Genomic DNA, 13,832 nt, shown 5'->3' on the forward strand with positions numbered 1-13,832 from the left:
TTGGGAAAATGACTTAACCTTCCTCTGCTTCAGTCTCATTTCATCACCTGAAGATTAAATGAGGCAGTGAAGTGAAGTGACAGTTATTATTCCCACGTGCCTGTCCTTTAACTAATAAGTGCTTTGCATGCCTTATTTTATTTAACCATCATAAGAATCATGGTGAGGTGGGCACCAGGACTGCAGTTTAGTGCAAGCGTGCAGACACAGGAGGAGGCCGCAGGGCAGAGTGAGGACTCAAACTGGGGCAGCTTTGAGTCTTAAGTTCCTGCCCTTTGCTCAGCACCCTACCCCAACTCTCAAAACGGTTTTGGGGTGAGAATTGGTATCTGCAGAAGCACAGTGTTGCCCCCCATGGAGCTCTGGAGTGCTAAAGTGCCGCTTTCCTTCTGACCGTCTGACAGGTGTGTTTACCTCCTATCCCAGCCTGGCCCCAGCCGTGGCTCTGTTGGTCAGGATGGGGCTTGTCTGAACGAGGCCGGGTGCCTGTCACAGGGGCAGTCTGACAGATCTGAATTTTCTAGTGCCCACTGGAAGCCTTGAGAGGAGTCACAGGCCAGAACTCGTGATGCGTTAAAGTCAACACCTAACTGCTCTAGAAGAAAGCAGGTTATGTGGGTAGAGTCCACCTTTTAGTAAGTGGTTTCCAACCAGACTCCCTTGTCTGGGCCCTTTCCAAGTCAAGGTGCCAAACGAGGTTGTCGTGAAAGGCAGAAAAGCAAAATGATAAATTTCAAGACTAACCACTAGTCTCTCCCATTTACCATCTGTGTGACCTTCAACGAGTTACTTAAATTTTGTAACCTCAATTACGAGCAAGGATGCTCGTAAAATGGAGATGATAATAGCACCAATATGGTAAAATACATAGACTTATTGACAGAATTCAATGAGAAAAGCTTATTCAAGTACTCAGCACAAGGCCTGGCGCATAGTAGGCACTCAATAAATGGTGCCATGGTATGTCATAGCTGTGGCCTTGTGGCTGGGGGATGCTACAGGTTAGGTCTGAAAGTAAGCTTTGCACTGGGGATTGGGGTGGGTGGGCATTTGTAGGCAATGGTGGGGGAGAGTGTGTTTTGTTGGCAATGTTAATGGCAGGGCTGAGGAGGGCCCATAGGGGACATACAACCTCCCACCTCTCCTTTCCTCCCAGGGTGCTATCTGCTCACGTCCCCACACCAGCCCTGGACCCACACCCTCTTCTCTTGGTTTCTCTTTGTAAGGATTCCTATACTGCCACAGCCTCTTTACCTTCCTACCCACCTTATTTTCTTTTTGTCTTCCTGCTTCCCCCTTGGCTTCTTGATTATCCTTTAACCTTTTGCCGTTCCCTCAACCCTATTGTGAAAACCACCAAGTTGCGTTATTCTCTGGTGTTTATAGTCAGGAAAGATCAGAGGCTGGGAAGAAACGTAGATTGTTCCCATCCCCCTTCCCTCCCACTGACCAAGGTTGGGTTGGAGGGGGGCATGGAGGAGGACCCAGAGACTCTCCAAAGGTCAGTGGCAAAGGTGCTGGGCCCAGGACTTTGTCCGGTGCTTCTGCCTACATGCCAGACTGCCCTGTCCATGTGGCTAGTGTGGCTGTCTAGATGACTAAGACAGCACCTGCCTAATCAGAATAATCTCGCCATAATAATCCTCTATTGTCACCATCCTCAATCCCATTTTTCCTGGGTGTTCTGCCAAGGGGAAATCAGAGTGAAGATAAGAGTGACACATCATTCCTAACCAAAGTCCACCCTCAGCTCAGAGCCCCCCCCCCCCCACCAAGCTTTGAGGGAAATCCCAGATGTGAAGGGGCAGGCATGTCTGACGGAGTGTGGTTGGTGGTTCCTTGAGAGAGTTTGGCTTCATTATTTCATTTCAAACTTTTGTCCCTTTTATAGAATTGATGGGAGAGATTGGGTGGGTGGAAGGGGTGATGGCAGTAATCTGAGCAGGAGAAAGGATTGAAGTAGGGGGGATAATGTGAGAGATGCAGAGGGGAAGGGGGAAGAGATGGTGGAGGGTAGCAGGCAGAGGCTGACTGTGGGCCTCGTCACTTATTCTGTGGAATAGCATGAACAGTGACAGGTCATGGGAACGAGCCCATGAGTTTAGCTGCCACCTTCCTTTTTGGAACTTGAGGATTGTCATGTTCTAGCATGTGGAGGTTTGGGGGCCCTGAATAAAAATACTGGACAGTGAGGAACAAGCAGAAATGAGATATTAACCATATTGCTGATGGTACTAGGAGGCAGCTGATATGGGGCAGGCAGGATGTGGAACCAGGAGACCTGGGTTTAGGTCTTGCTTTTCCACTCATTAGCCTTGTAACCTTGGGTAAGTGTCTGAATGTCATGGAGCTTCAGTTTCCTTTTCTGTAGAACGAAGGTAAAAATAAAGCCTGTCCTTCCTGTCTGGCAAGGTCATGGTGAGGATCAAATGAGATAATGGATAAAAAAGCCCTCTAATCTGTAAAGCCTTATGCAAATGTTTGCTGTCATCATCAGTGGGGTTGTTAATAGGGTCAGGATGCCAGTGGACTGGGAAGTGAAAACCAAGAACCCCGAGGTGAAGGTGACACAGCATTTAATCAGCTGCCTGGAAGAGAGGCCCTTTTCCCTTTAAAACCAGTTTTGGGGGCAGCCAGGCAGCTGCTGTCATCAGATGCAGTTCTTCTGTAACATATAGCAGGGGGGACAGCAAACAAGAGTGACACCAGCTTCTAAATCACTGTTTTGCAAAGCTGCTGATAGTTGGGATTTGTTTGCCGAAGTGAAACCAGAAAGTCCATGTACATAAGTTCGAGAAGCAGATGAGATGCTGGAATGTGGTTACATTAATCTCTTGTTAAATGAAGTTCTTATTTATTAATGGTAATCACACCGTACCTTGTCTTGGGTAACATGTTCAAGAAAACATAATGGGTTCACATTCACTGAAGTGATTTGTCCAAAGAAAACCATTTTCAGAGCAGGGCAGCATGGCATGGGATCTGGAATCAGACCTATCTGGTTTCCATTTCAAACCCTTTGAGCCCCTCACTAGTTTTGAACCTTTGGTACAAGTCATTGAAAAGGCTCTGTTTCTTTTTCTTTAAAATGAGACTTTTAGTGAGTACACCAGAACTCTTCCAAGGATTGATGTTAATGAATAGATGTAAACTGCTCAGCACATTGCTAGACACATAAACACACACTCAATAAATATTAGCTATTGTTGTTGTTAACCCCGAGGCGCTAACTGAATGTGTTGAATGACACCCCAGGCTTCCTGACAATGTCACCTTCGAGGAAGGTGCCCTGATTGAGCCACTGTCAGTGGGGATCCATGCCTGCAGGAGAGCTGGAATCACCCTGGGGAACAAGGTCTTTGTGTGTGGAGCTGGTAAGAAACAGATGATACCCTGGTTCTGAGTTCCTTAAGGGAGAATGTGGAGATCCCTCTGTCTGTCTCATTCCCCCTTCAATGGCTGGAATTGGTCCTAGAATCTTTCTGGGTGGGAGAGGATTACAGTGTCCCATTCCCTCTGTGCCCAACACTTTGCTAAATAAACTATCTATAGACATAATACTAATTCATGGTATTTCCTAGGCAATATAACCCATTTGTTCATTTAAAGAAGGCAATTTGGGATGACTTTTTAACTTGACAGGACATATTTTTGGTAGTAAAGAGAAGGGTGACTTTTGGAACTTAAAAAATCATGCCCCAGAAATGGTCTCCTGGTCCGTCCAGAACTGAGGTGGGTCCTGATCATGGCCAGTGGAAGGAAAAGGGTCCAGGCCACCATGAGCCAGCACTCGGCTTGCACTGGGGTTGCCGCTGGCTGCGTTCTCTCCTCCCCTGCTTCCAGCACCGCCCCCCCCCCCCCCCCCCCAACAAACCCTAGCAGCCTCAGGCTGAACCCTTCTAGGTATCTAATGCTAGGGACACAGGCAGCATGCTCATACTCCTTATGGGTATGATTTGGTGTTCCTCACATGCCCTTTTAGGTATAACTGACATATAACATTACCTTAGTTTCAAGTACGCAACATGATGATTTTGCATTTGCATGTATTGCAAAATGATCACCACCATAAGTCCAGTTAACACCTGTCACTATACATAGTTACAAAAATTGTTTCTTGTGATGAGAACTTTTAAGATCTACTCTCTTAACAACTGTCAAATATGCAGTATGGTATTGACTATAATCATCATGCTGTACGTCTTATCCCCATGATTTATTTATTTTTCAACCGGAAGTTTGTACCTTTTGAACCTCTTCACCCATTTCACTCACCTCCCACCACACCCCATCTGGAAACCATTCCATACTGTTATTTGTGGCTTTTGTTGTTCCATTATGTTTCGATTTAGATTCCACGTATAAGTGAGATCATACAGTATTTATCTTTGTCTGATTTATTTCACTCAGCATAATGCCCTCACAGTCCATCTATGTTGCCACAAATGGCAAGATTACCTTTTTTACAGATGAATAATATTCCACTGTGTACATATATACCACATTTTCTTTGTATATGTATCTATTGATGGACACTTAGGTTGTTCCCATATCTTGGCTGTTGTAAATAATAGTGTAATGAACAAGCAGGTGTAGATATCTTTTTGAGTTAGTGTTTTTCATTAAAAAACCAGAAGTGGAATTACTTGATCATATGGTAGTTCTATTTTTAACTTTATGAGGAAACTCCATACTGTTTTCCACAGTGCCTGCACCAATTTACATTCCCACCCACAGTGCACAAGAGTTCTGTTTTCTCCCCATCCTTGCCAACACTTGTTATTTTTTTCATGTCTTTCAAAAATTTTTTTAATGTTTTATTTATTTCTGAGAGAGAGAGAGAGAGAGAGATACAGCGTGAGCAGGGGAGGGTCAGAGAGAGAGAGAGAGAGACAAAGAATCTGAAACATGCTCCAGGCTCCGAGCTGACCATCAGCGCTGAGCCCGAAGCCGGGCTCACACGCACAAACTGTGAGATCATGACCTGAGCCGAAGTCGGACGCTCAACCAACTGAGCCACCCAGGTGCCCCTTTCACGTCTTTTTAATAGTAGCCATTCTGATAGGTGTGAGGTGATATTTCATTGTAGTTTTGATTTGCATTTCCCTAATGGTGAGTGATGTTGTGTACCTTTCTATGAACCTGTTGACCACCCTTATGTCTTCTTTGAGAAAATGCCTATTTGGGTTGCCTGGCTGGCTCAGTTGGTAGAGCATGCAACTCTTGATCTCAGGGTTGTAAGTTCAAGGCCCACTTTTGGTATAGAGATTACTTAAAAATATATACACATGTAAAAAAAAAAAAAAAATATATATATATATATATATAAGAGAAGAAAATGTCTCTAGATCCTCTACCCATTTTAAAATCAGATAGCTTGCCAAAATGGCTTTTTGCTGTTGATTGTATGAATTCCTTATGTATTTTGGATATTAACCTCTTATCAGATATATGATTTACAAGTGTTTTCTCTCATTTTCTTTGCTGTGCAGAAGTTTTTATTTTTGTTTAATTTTTTTTAAACTTATTTTTATGAGAGAGAAAGAGAGAGAAGGGGGAGAAAAAGAATCCCAAGCAGGCCCTATGCTGTCAGCACAGACCCCAATGCGGGGCTCAATCTCACAATTGTGAGATCATGACCTGAGCTGAAATCAAGAGTTGGACGCTTAACTGACTAAGCCACCCAGAAGCCCCACAGATGACATACACATATACATATATGTATATATATCTGCATAAGTAATACTTTTTTGACATAGAAAAAGAAGTCATATGTACCGCATGTGTATACACACAGAAATTCACCCATAGCCCCATCACCTACCATCCTGAGAGAGAACCACTGTATAATATTTCAGGTTTTTAAAGTTTTTCTTAATGTTTATTTCTTTTTGAGAGAGAAACAGAGTGGGATCCAGAGAGGGGCAGAGAGAGAGAGAGAAACAGAATCTGAAGTAGACTCCAGGCTTTGAGCTGTCAGCACAGAGCCTGACACAGGGTTCAAACTCACGAGCCTAAGCCGAAGTCGGACACTTAACCAACTGAGCCACCCAGGTGCTCTGAATCCTTCAGTTTTCTTAAAATGAGGTCATGCTCAACATGTCTTAACTTTGCCTACTCTTTTTTAGAAATCTATTATGAACATCTTTCCATCACACTAGATAAGCATTATGACATAATTTTTAATAGCTGTGTTGCGCCCCGCTCTAGTTTGTTTAGTTAATCACTCTTTGTTGGTCATTTCAAGTATTTTCCAGTGTTTTGTCTTTGGGAGGAAACTCACAAACTTATTTTCAAAAGCAGTGTCAAAAAGAAAATCCTCAGAGAGTCTGCACAGCCTCATTTTGCTGGGTCTGATTTTGTTCTAAAACCACGTCATCCAGCATGCACATGCTGTGGGAAGCAAGTGGTCTCTGGGCTGATATTTAAGTACCTGAACATCCTAGAACTGCCCAGGCAGCTGGGTCAGCCCATGGAGCCAGGGCACTTAAGAGCATCCTCCAAGGTGGTCCTCAGAGGACACCTGTAAAGGATGTGTCTCTCCTTGGAGAGATGTGATGGGTTCTAAGAAGGTAGAGACCAGAGAGAGAACAGGACAATGTATCCAGGCCTTCTGAGACATCTTATTCTCTTAATGTATTTCCTTGAGCCCCCTAGTTATTTGCCATTATCCCCAAGCAGAGTAAATAGAAAAGTTCTAGCTCTGAGGTCTGAGACAACTAAATGGAACTCAGTAGTAGGAGCAAATTTCACACAGAGGACAATTCTTCATACATTCATGTACATATGCATTCAACAGACAGTTGTTAAGGCCTCACTATGTGGAAGGCACCAGGGTAGATGCTAGAGGTACACACAAGCTATCGTTCCCGTCCGTGAAGGGGAAGAGCTGATGTTTAATATTTCATAAACATCTCCCATTTCCTGCTTTATTTAGGGCCAATTGGACTGGTCACTTTGATCGTGGCCAAGGCAATGGGTGCAGCTCAAGTGGTGGTGACTGGTAAGAAGGTTTTCTTTTTAAATCTCCTTGAACAGGAAACAGCTGGCCTACTGTTTGAAACAGGAGCTTGAGAACTATTCCTTTCCTGGAGTGCTGGGTTTCTAAAGGGCTCTTCCTCTTTTCTCTGGGGTTCAGTGGTTGAAAAGCCCACCCAGGGGGATAGGGTGGCTGCTGTGGAGAAGAAGGCCTGGCTCTTTATGTGTGGACCCCAGATACCTCTACTGCTCATTCAGTTCTAAGAAGAGCCTTAGCCTTTGGTCCATTTGACCAAACCCAAGAGGCAAAGAAGGCATGCTTGTGTGTGTGTGTGTTGTGGAATTAGTGGGATGTATGATATGTTTATAAGAGGGTGTTTGTGTGTGCAGTGTGCAGTATCAGTGGGAGGTGTGCGTATGTGTGAGGAAAGTTTATCTGTGACAGCATGTGTGGGTAAGTGTATGTGGAAGCATGTAGGGTATAGAAGGGTGTGTGTGTGTGTGTGTGTGTGTGTGTGTAGAAGGCATCAGTGAGAGAATACTTGTGCATGTGTGTGTGTGTGTGTGTGTAAGGTATCTGTGAGAATATGGGTGTGGGTGAGTGTGTAGAATTGTGTGGAGTATGTGGATATAAGGGGAGTAGGGATGTAGAAGAGTAAGTGTTTTGTGTGTGGAGAAAGTATCAGAGTGTATAGAAGGTATCTGAATTTGTGTATGTCTGAGGAGCAGGTATCCTTCAGAGAGAAAGGGAGTGTGTGTGTGTGTGTGTGTGTGTGTGTGTGTGCGCGCGCGCAGCTGTGCAATGTGTATGGGAGAGTATGAAGGTATAGAGTGTAAGTATTTTGGGTTCCTTGACACCACTCACTACACCTGAGTTTCATTGCCATTAAAACATACACCTCCATCTTTATTTTCTCTCCAATCTGCCATCCATTTCTCATTTTGAAAGAAACTTTTGTTCAACTTTAGATCTGTCTGCCTCTCGGTTGTCTAAAGCCAAGGAAGTTGGGGCTGACTTCCTCCTCCAGGTCTCCAAGGAGAGCCCTAAGGAAATCGCCAGTAAAGTGGAAGATCTGCTGGGGTGCAAGCCAGAAGTCACCATCGAGTGCTCAGGGGTGGAGCACTCCATCCAGGCGGGCATCTACGTGAGTAGGATGCGGGTCGCTGAAGCTGGTGGGCAGCTCTGGGAAATCAGTCCAGGGTTGGTAACAGTAAGGAGTGCTAGGAACAGATGTCTCCACCCTTGTTATGTGACCCTCCCAAACAAAATTAGGTAATCTCAGTACCCCTGGTGGTTTTTCTTTCTTTCTTTCTTTTTTTAATCTCACTTGCCTAGCACCCTTATTAGGTCGTTATAAAGTTTAAACAAGGTAACAGGTATATATGGGCCTTGAAATATGTTAAGAGACACACCCCTTTAAAATGGGATGTCATGATCATATCTATGGTCATAAAAGCAGTGCTCTTGGTAAAAAGATCAACAGAAGGAATGGGGAACCATGCCTTAGTTATGTGTGGGAAATCCCTATCCTCTTTTATTGAGGAAAACTGCAGTCTTTGAGTCATTGATACAAGGTGAGAGCCACTAATTTAGTTAGTCACAAAGATGCGGTGATTTTTAGGGTCACAGTTGGCCAGTTGGCCACTACTCTTCTCTCCCAGACCTGGGGTCAGGTGAGCCCCCAATACCTAATTTGCACCTTGGTGACCCGCCAATAGTTTATGGGAAGTTGGTAGAATGGGTGTGGGGAATGGCATTGATGGATGCCAAGTATGAGGAAAAGAGGGGAGAAAGAATACCTTCTCGGCTCCAGCCCCACCATATGCTGAGTCTTCTACTGGGTACTTTATAAATGCAATGCCAGATCTGCCCAGTAGCCATGAAGATTAGTTATCACTTCCCACATTTTACCGCAAGAGGCTTGGTGACTTGCCTTGAGCACACTGCCCCAGTGGCTGAGCTTTTCTAACTCTGTCCACCACTTAGGAGAAAAGGAAAGAAAGGGACCAGGACCCAGTGGGCAACCGTGGTAGGGTGGGAGGGACTGGGCTGAGGAGGGTGGTGGCAGCCGCCGTCACTGCTAAGCACACTAGCCCCTGCTTCCCACACTGCTTTCCCGCAACAGTGCAGGCTTCCTCCTTCCTTCTCAGTCACACCTGAGTCTTGCGTAAGGGCACTTTGCACCCTGCAGGACATTCTGGGGAAAGCTGACCTGGTGCCATGGCAGAGCTGCCCAGCCGTTTTCCTACCCGAATTCCTATGGCATCAGGGGCTGAGGAGGTGATGGGATGGGGGAGGAAGAGGTGCCACCTTTGCTCTGTCCTAAGTTCCAGCTGGAGCCGGCCTACCCTTTTCTCCACTGTCAGAGATAACAGCTGCCATGTGGTAAGGGGCAAGGAGAAACCTTTGGGTCTCTGTGTGATTATTCAACTAGTGACTGGTCTTGGGCACCTGCTGTGTCCTGGCTTTGTGCTGGGCACCTTGAGGGCTGTGACGAATAAGGTGTGTCCCTCTTCAAGTTGTTGGCAGTCAGTGACCCCCCACTCCACAGAGAGGCAGTAAAAGACATGGCTTCATAATGCAAGACTTTCTTCTTCTCCCCTGCCTGGAGAACATTGGGAACAGTTGGCATCTATCTCCTGGTGTTGGTGGTGAGGGCCCGGTTTCTAGGCTACCTGAGGTGGGTGCAGAGGTAAATGTGACCCAAGGGTCTCACTGGGCCTGAAGCTGGTACCTCTCCTGAGTGGGGAGTAGAGCCATTAGGCATGACAGACGCTATAGGGTGCTACAGGCCACCCCACCAATGGACAGGTTAGGTGGAGGCACCTTATATGGATATACCTGAGAGTCACTTTCCTGCCAGGTTCGTGACTAGAAAATGTCTGGTAAGAAACGTGGCAAATGCTTATGTCTCAGGAAAATGAACTGTTTCTCTGTCTCTCTCAACACCGATCCTCAAAAATCTCTGGCAAAGGCACAACACCCATGCAGAATCAGTGGAGTGAGTGGAGATTGTCAGGAGAAATTTCATTCCCTGGCACACTCCATGGAGAGAGACTGATAAGGCAGGTGTTCAAGGAAGACAAAACCTATTGTGACTGATACTGTTGGGATGACTGTCTCTGGAACAAAAATATTTCTAAATGCCAGCCAGCCTGTGTGTTCAAGGCAGTCTTTAAGCCAGAGAATTCTAATGGCCCTTCCCATTTGCATGTGGTGGGTAGTTTTCTCACCAAGAAAGTCCTATCTTTTATGGGGTTGACATTCTGGAGGAGGGGCGGGTGCTAAGATGAGGAGATACCTGAGCCAACATCTGGTACTGAATTAGTAAAGCTTTGAAAGGTGCTCAGGGACTGAAGGTTAACCGTGTTGGTAGGGGAGGTTTCTCACTGGGGTCCGGAGAACCGTGGCTATTTCCTAGGATACTGTGGACAGCTGAGGGTGCTCCCAGTGTACCTGGTCTTTCGCTGGATCTTCACAGAAGATAACTCTGCTGCTCTGTTAAGTATGGCCAACATATGGAAGAGTTCATCAGTATAGAAAGAATCATATTCTCCAGAAACTTTGGATACTCACCTGATGCACAGATATTTATTTGTGTGACAAAAAAGTCATTTTGAGTGAGAAGTCTGCATTTTCTAATCTTCTGGGCTTTCTTGGTCTTACCTCCTCTTCAGGCCACTCGTTCTGGTGGGACCTTGGTGCTCGTAGGGCTGGGCTCTGAGATGACCACTGTGCCCCTCGTGCATGCAGCCACCCGGGAGGTGGATATCAAGGGCGTGTTTCGATACTGCAACACGTGAGTATGTTGTGGGTGAGCCAGGGTAGTGAGCAAGACCCCTGCGTGGCCTCTGGGAACAGGATCCTCTCTTGTTTATTCATGAGGGGCTCTCCCTTACCACACTGACAGCCATGTGACATGGTGTAGGGATCCAAAGACAGAGCATCAAACAAGAGGGCAGAGATGGCAGAGGGAAAGATGGACAGTGGGAGGCAAGGAGGAGGATCTTGAAGCATGCTCCTCTTGGGTGTCTGCCCCTCAAGTGGCTATAGCTCTTCATTGTCCCCCTTTAAAGGGAAGAAGGAGAGAAAGGGGTCAACAGGACAGCAAGAATTCAAGTCCCTTAGTTTCCACCCCAGAGCCCTAGGGCCCACCCTGGGAAGTGAGAGGGTCTTAGCTGACCCCATCTCATGGTCAGGGGCTCCGCTCTCTCCCCATCTGGGGAACTTTCCCAGGACCACCTTTTCCACCAGTGTCAGTACTCCCACCTTTACTGTCTGTGACCATTCTCTCAGCAGAGTGCCCTTTTCCAATAAACTCTGCCAAGCCGAGCTGCAAAGGGGTGTGGTTGGGTTATCACGAGCTACCTTCTCTGAGGCTAATCTGCCTTTTCACTGTGACCTCCAAATGCCTTATGCCTTCATGCCAAAGGAATTCTAAGCTTCAAGACAGACATTGCAGAGGGGTGGAAGCATTTGGGAAAAGACTCTGGACTCCCAAGTTGCAAGTCATAAGATCATTTCCACCATCATTGTCTATAGAATAGACTTGCCAGAACCACAGTGCTATAAATAAATATGGGCAAGCTGATCTTGGGCTTGGTAATTTGGGCACCTAGTTTTTTCCTCCTGCAGGTTGAACATAACACTTGTGATCTTTTTACAGGTGGCCGATGGCAATTTCAATGCTTGCATCCAAGTCTGTGAATGTAAAGCCCTTAGTCACCCATAGGTTTCCTCTGGAGAAAGCCCTGGAAGCCTTTGAAACATCCAGAAAGGGATTGGGGTTGAAAGTCATGCTCAAGTGCGACCCCAATGACCAGAATCCTTAATATTAATTGGGCTCTGCTCTTCATCTCCCCCACCTCCCAGCATCTCCAGGCAGGGATGGGCTTTGATACAGAAGTTTCTTTTGAGTACTTAAAATAATTCTTTATAAACAGAAAGCCTTACATGGAGGAATTGGTGTGCCTTAATAACACAAGTAGGGACAGTTTAGGGGAATTTGCAGCCGGAATGACCTGTTCATGGAGAGCAAAGTTCAGCAAGTAGAGCAGAGTTTGGTAGGCAGGTGACTGGGAACTCCCCTTCTTCCTGGAGCACCTAAGTTGAATAAGGAAAGAAATTTGCCCCGTGGGTTCCTGGTTCCACCACAACTGGCCAGGTGGGGATGGGAGCTGAGGTATGAAGAGACAACTTTATCAAGACTTAACTGGCCCAGAAATTGATTTTCATGAAACCCCCAGCTTAGGGTCTGGGATGAAGGATTGTCAGCAGTTTTTGTTTAGAGCACAGTGTTTCTAGACATAAGTGCTATTTGGTTTGATGATAAAAGAAGACTTTAAGGGACTGACCTTCCTGCATCTAGGGTCATTTTTAAATCCATCGAGAAAAGAAAACAAAGCTGAAATCCCTCATAAGGTCCAACCAACTTGTATTCTCCAAATGTAAAAAGAGTCAGGGAGGTTCTCAATACTGCTTGAAGATCACCTTTTCTTCAACTCCTAAAGGCTCTGTGTGACTTAAACTACCTTCCCAATGCTCCCCACCTCCACCTATCCACTTTGCAGGGCTCCTTTGTCACTAGGCAACCAGTGGGGGATCCTCACAGGACTTGCCCAGGAGGGTCTGGTCAGTGCACAGGTCTTCCCACCCCATGGGGTTAGCATTCCCTTCACATTCGCTGATAATAGACAACAGAATGCTTTCCTCCTCATAGCCTGTTAAAGCTGTTGGTATCTTTCTGTTTGTATGACCTCTCCAATCTTGTTTTGATCATGGGGTTTTCTTGTGTAAGATTTGGGTCCATATCACTTTATGCCCATTTGTGACTTTGAGATTATTGGTCAAGAATGAGGATATTGTAGCTGGGACATAACTTGGACTGCAACTTTTTAATCCTCCACTTCAGCTGGGAGTGGAGGGTGGGTTTGAAGAGGCAAATGTTGGCTTTTTTGTGACTGGCGCAGGCCATGACCACTGCTTGGAATTCTTCAAACTGCTTTTGGTAATAAACTGTGCTTGTGGTACCTGACTGCTCCCGCCCATTTGTGCCACTTTGTAGGGAGGAATGGACTTTGTTTACCCATTTCACAAAGAGAAGGATCCAGGATTTTTCAAAGTGACACATTTTCTACATCAAATATAATTTTATTTACTTGAAAATTTATGTTCATGATCTCTAATCCTCACAGCAAGCCATATACATTGGATTATTTTTTAATGTTTATTTATTTTTGAGAGAGAGAGAGAGGGAGACACAGAATCTGAAGCAGGCTCCAGGCTCTGAGCTGTCGGCACAGAGCCTGACATGGGGCTTGAACTCACGAACTGCAAGATTATGACTTGAGCCAAAGTTGGATGCTTAGCCGACTAAGCCACCCAGGTACCCCTACATTAGATTATTTTACAGCTAAGGAAATAGAGACATCAAGGAATTTGCTCAAGGTCACCCACTGCTTTTCCTCTCTCGCATTGGGCGGGGGGGTGGGGGGGAGTGAGTCTTGAGACTTCTGTACATGCTCAGCAGCCACACAGTCCCTTGTACTTCTCGGCATCCCACTTAGCTCCAGGGCCAGACTTGACAGCTGCCTCCTTTTGAAATTCCTTCTACCTCAGTGGTGCCCAGAATTCCTTGAATGTGAAATGAGAAGGTCTTCCCCTTCTAGATAGAAGGCTTCCAACAGAAATGCTCCTGAGGGAGGTGGGTTCACTGTTAAATTCACAAGTAGCCACTTTTCCTTTGATTGTGGTTTATTGGAGGGAGAAGACCACTGAACCTGAGAGGGACATAGGAGCTACAGAGAGAACCCTAAAAAGGTGGGGCTTGCAAGGACAAAAGCATGGGTCATCT

General features: G+C 45.8%; 1 protein-coding gene across 1 annotated transcript in view; it reads left to right on the forward strand.

Moving 5' to 3' along the window:
* The window catches only part of SORD (sorbitol dehydrogenase), a 34,579-nt gene extending 21,566 nt beyond the window's left edge, over window positions 1-13,013 (forward strand). Inside the window, exons 5-9 of the mRNA XM_039250084.1 lie at window positions 3,256-3,374; window positions 6,938-7,003; window positions 7,948-8,123; window positions 10,657-10,778; window positions 11,646-13,013. Coding sequence (XP_039106015.1) covers window positions 3,256-3,374; window positions 6,938-7,003; window positions 7,948-8,123; window positions 10,657-10,778; window positions 11,646-11,811 — 649 coding nt within the window. The 3' untranslated portion in view covers window positions 11,812-13,013. The remainder of the gene's footprint in view (window positions 1-3,255; window positions 3,375-6,937; window positions 7,004-7,947; window positions 8,124-10,656; window positions 10,779-11,645) is intronic.
* Window positions 13,014-13,832: the final 819 nt, after the last annotated feature.

The sequence above is a fragment of the Hyaena hyaena genome, unplaced genomic scaffold, assembly GCF_003009895.1.
Source record: "Hyaena hyaena isolate Hyena2069 unplaced genomic scaffold, ASM300989v1 scaffold_361, whole genome shotgun sequence".
In the NCBI taxonomy this organism is placed as follows: domain Eukaryota; kingdom Metazoa; phylum Chordata; class Mammalia; order Carnivora; family Hyaenidae; genus Hyaena; species Hyaena hyaena.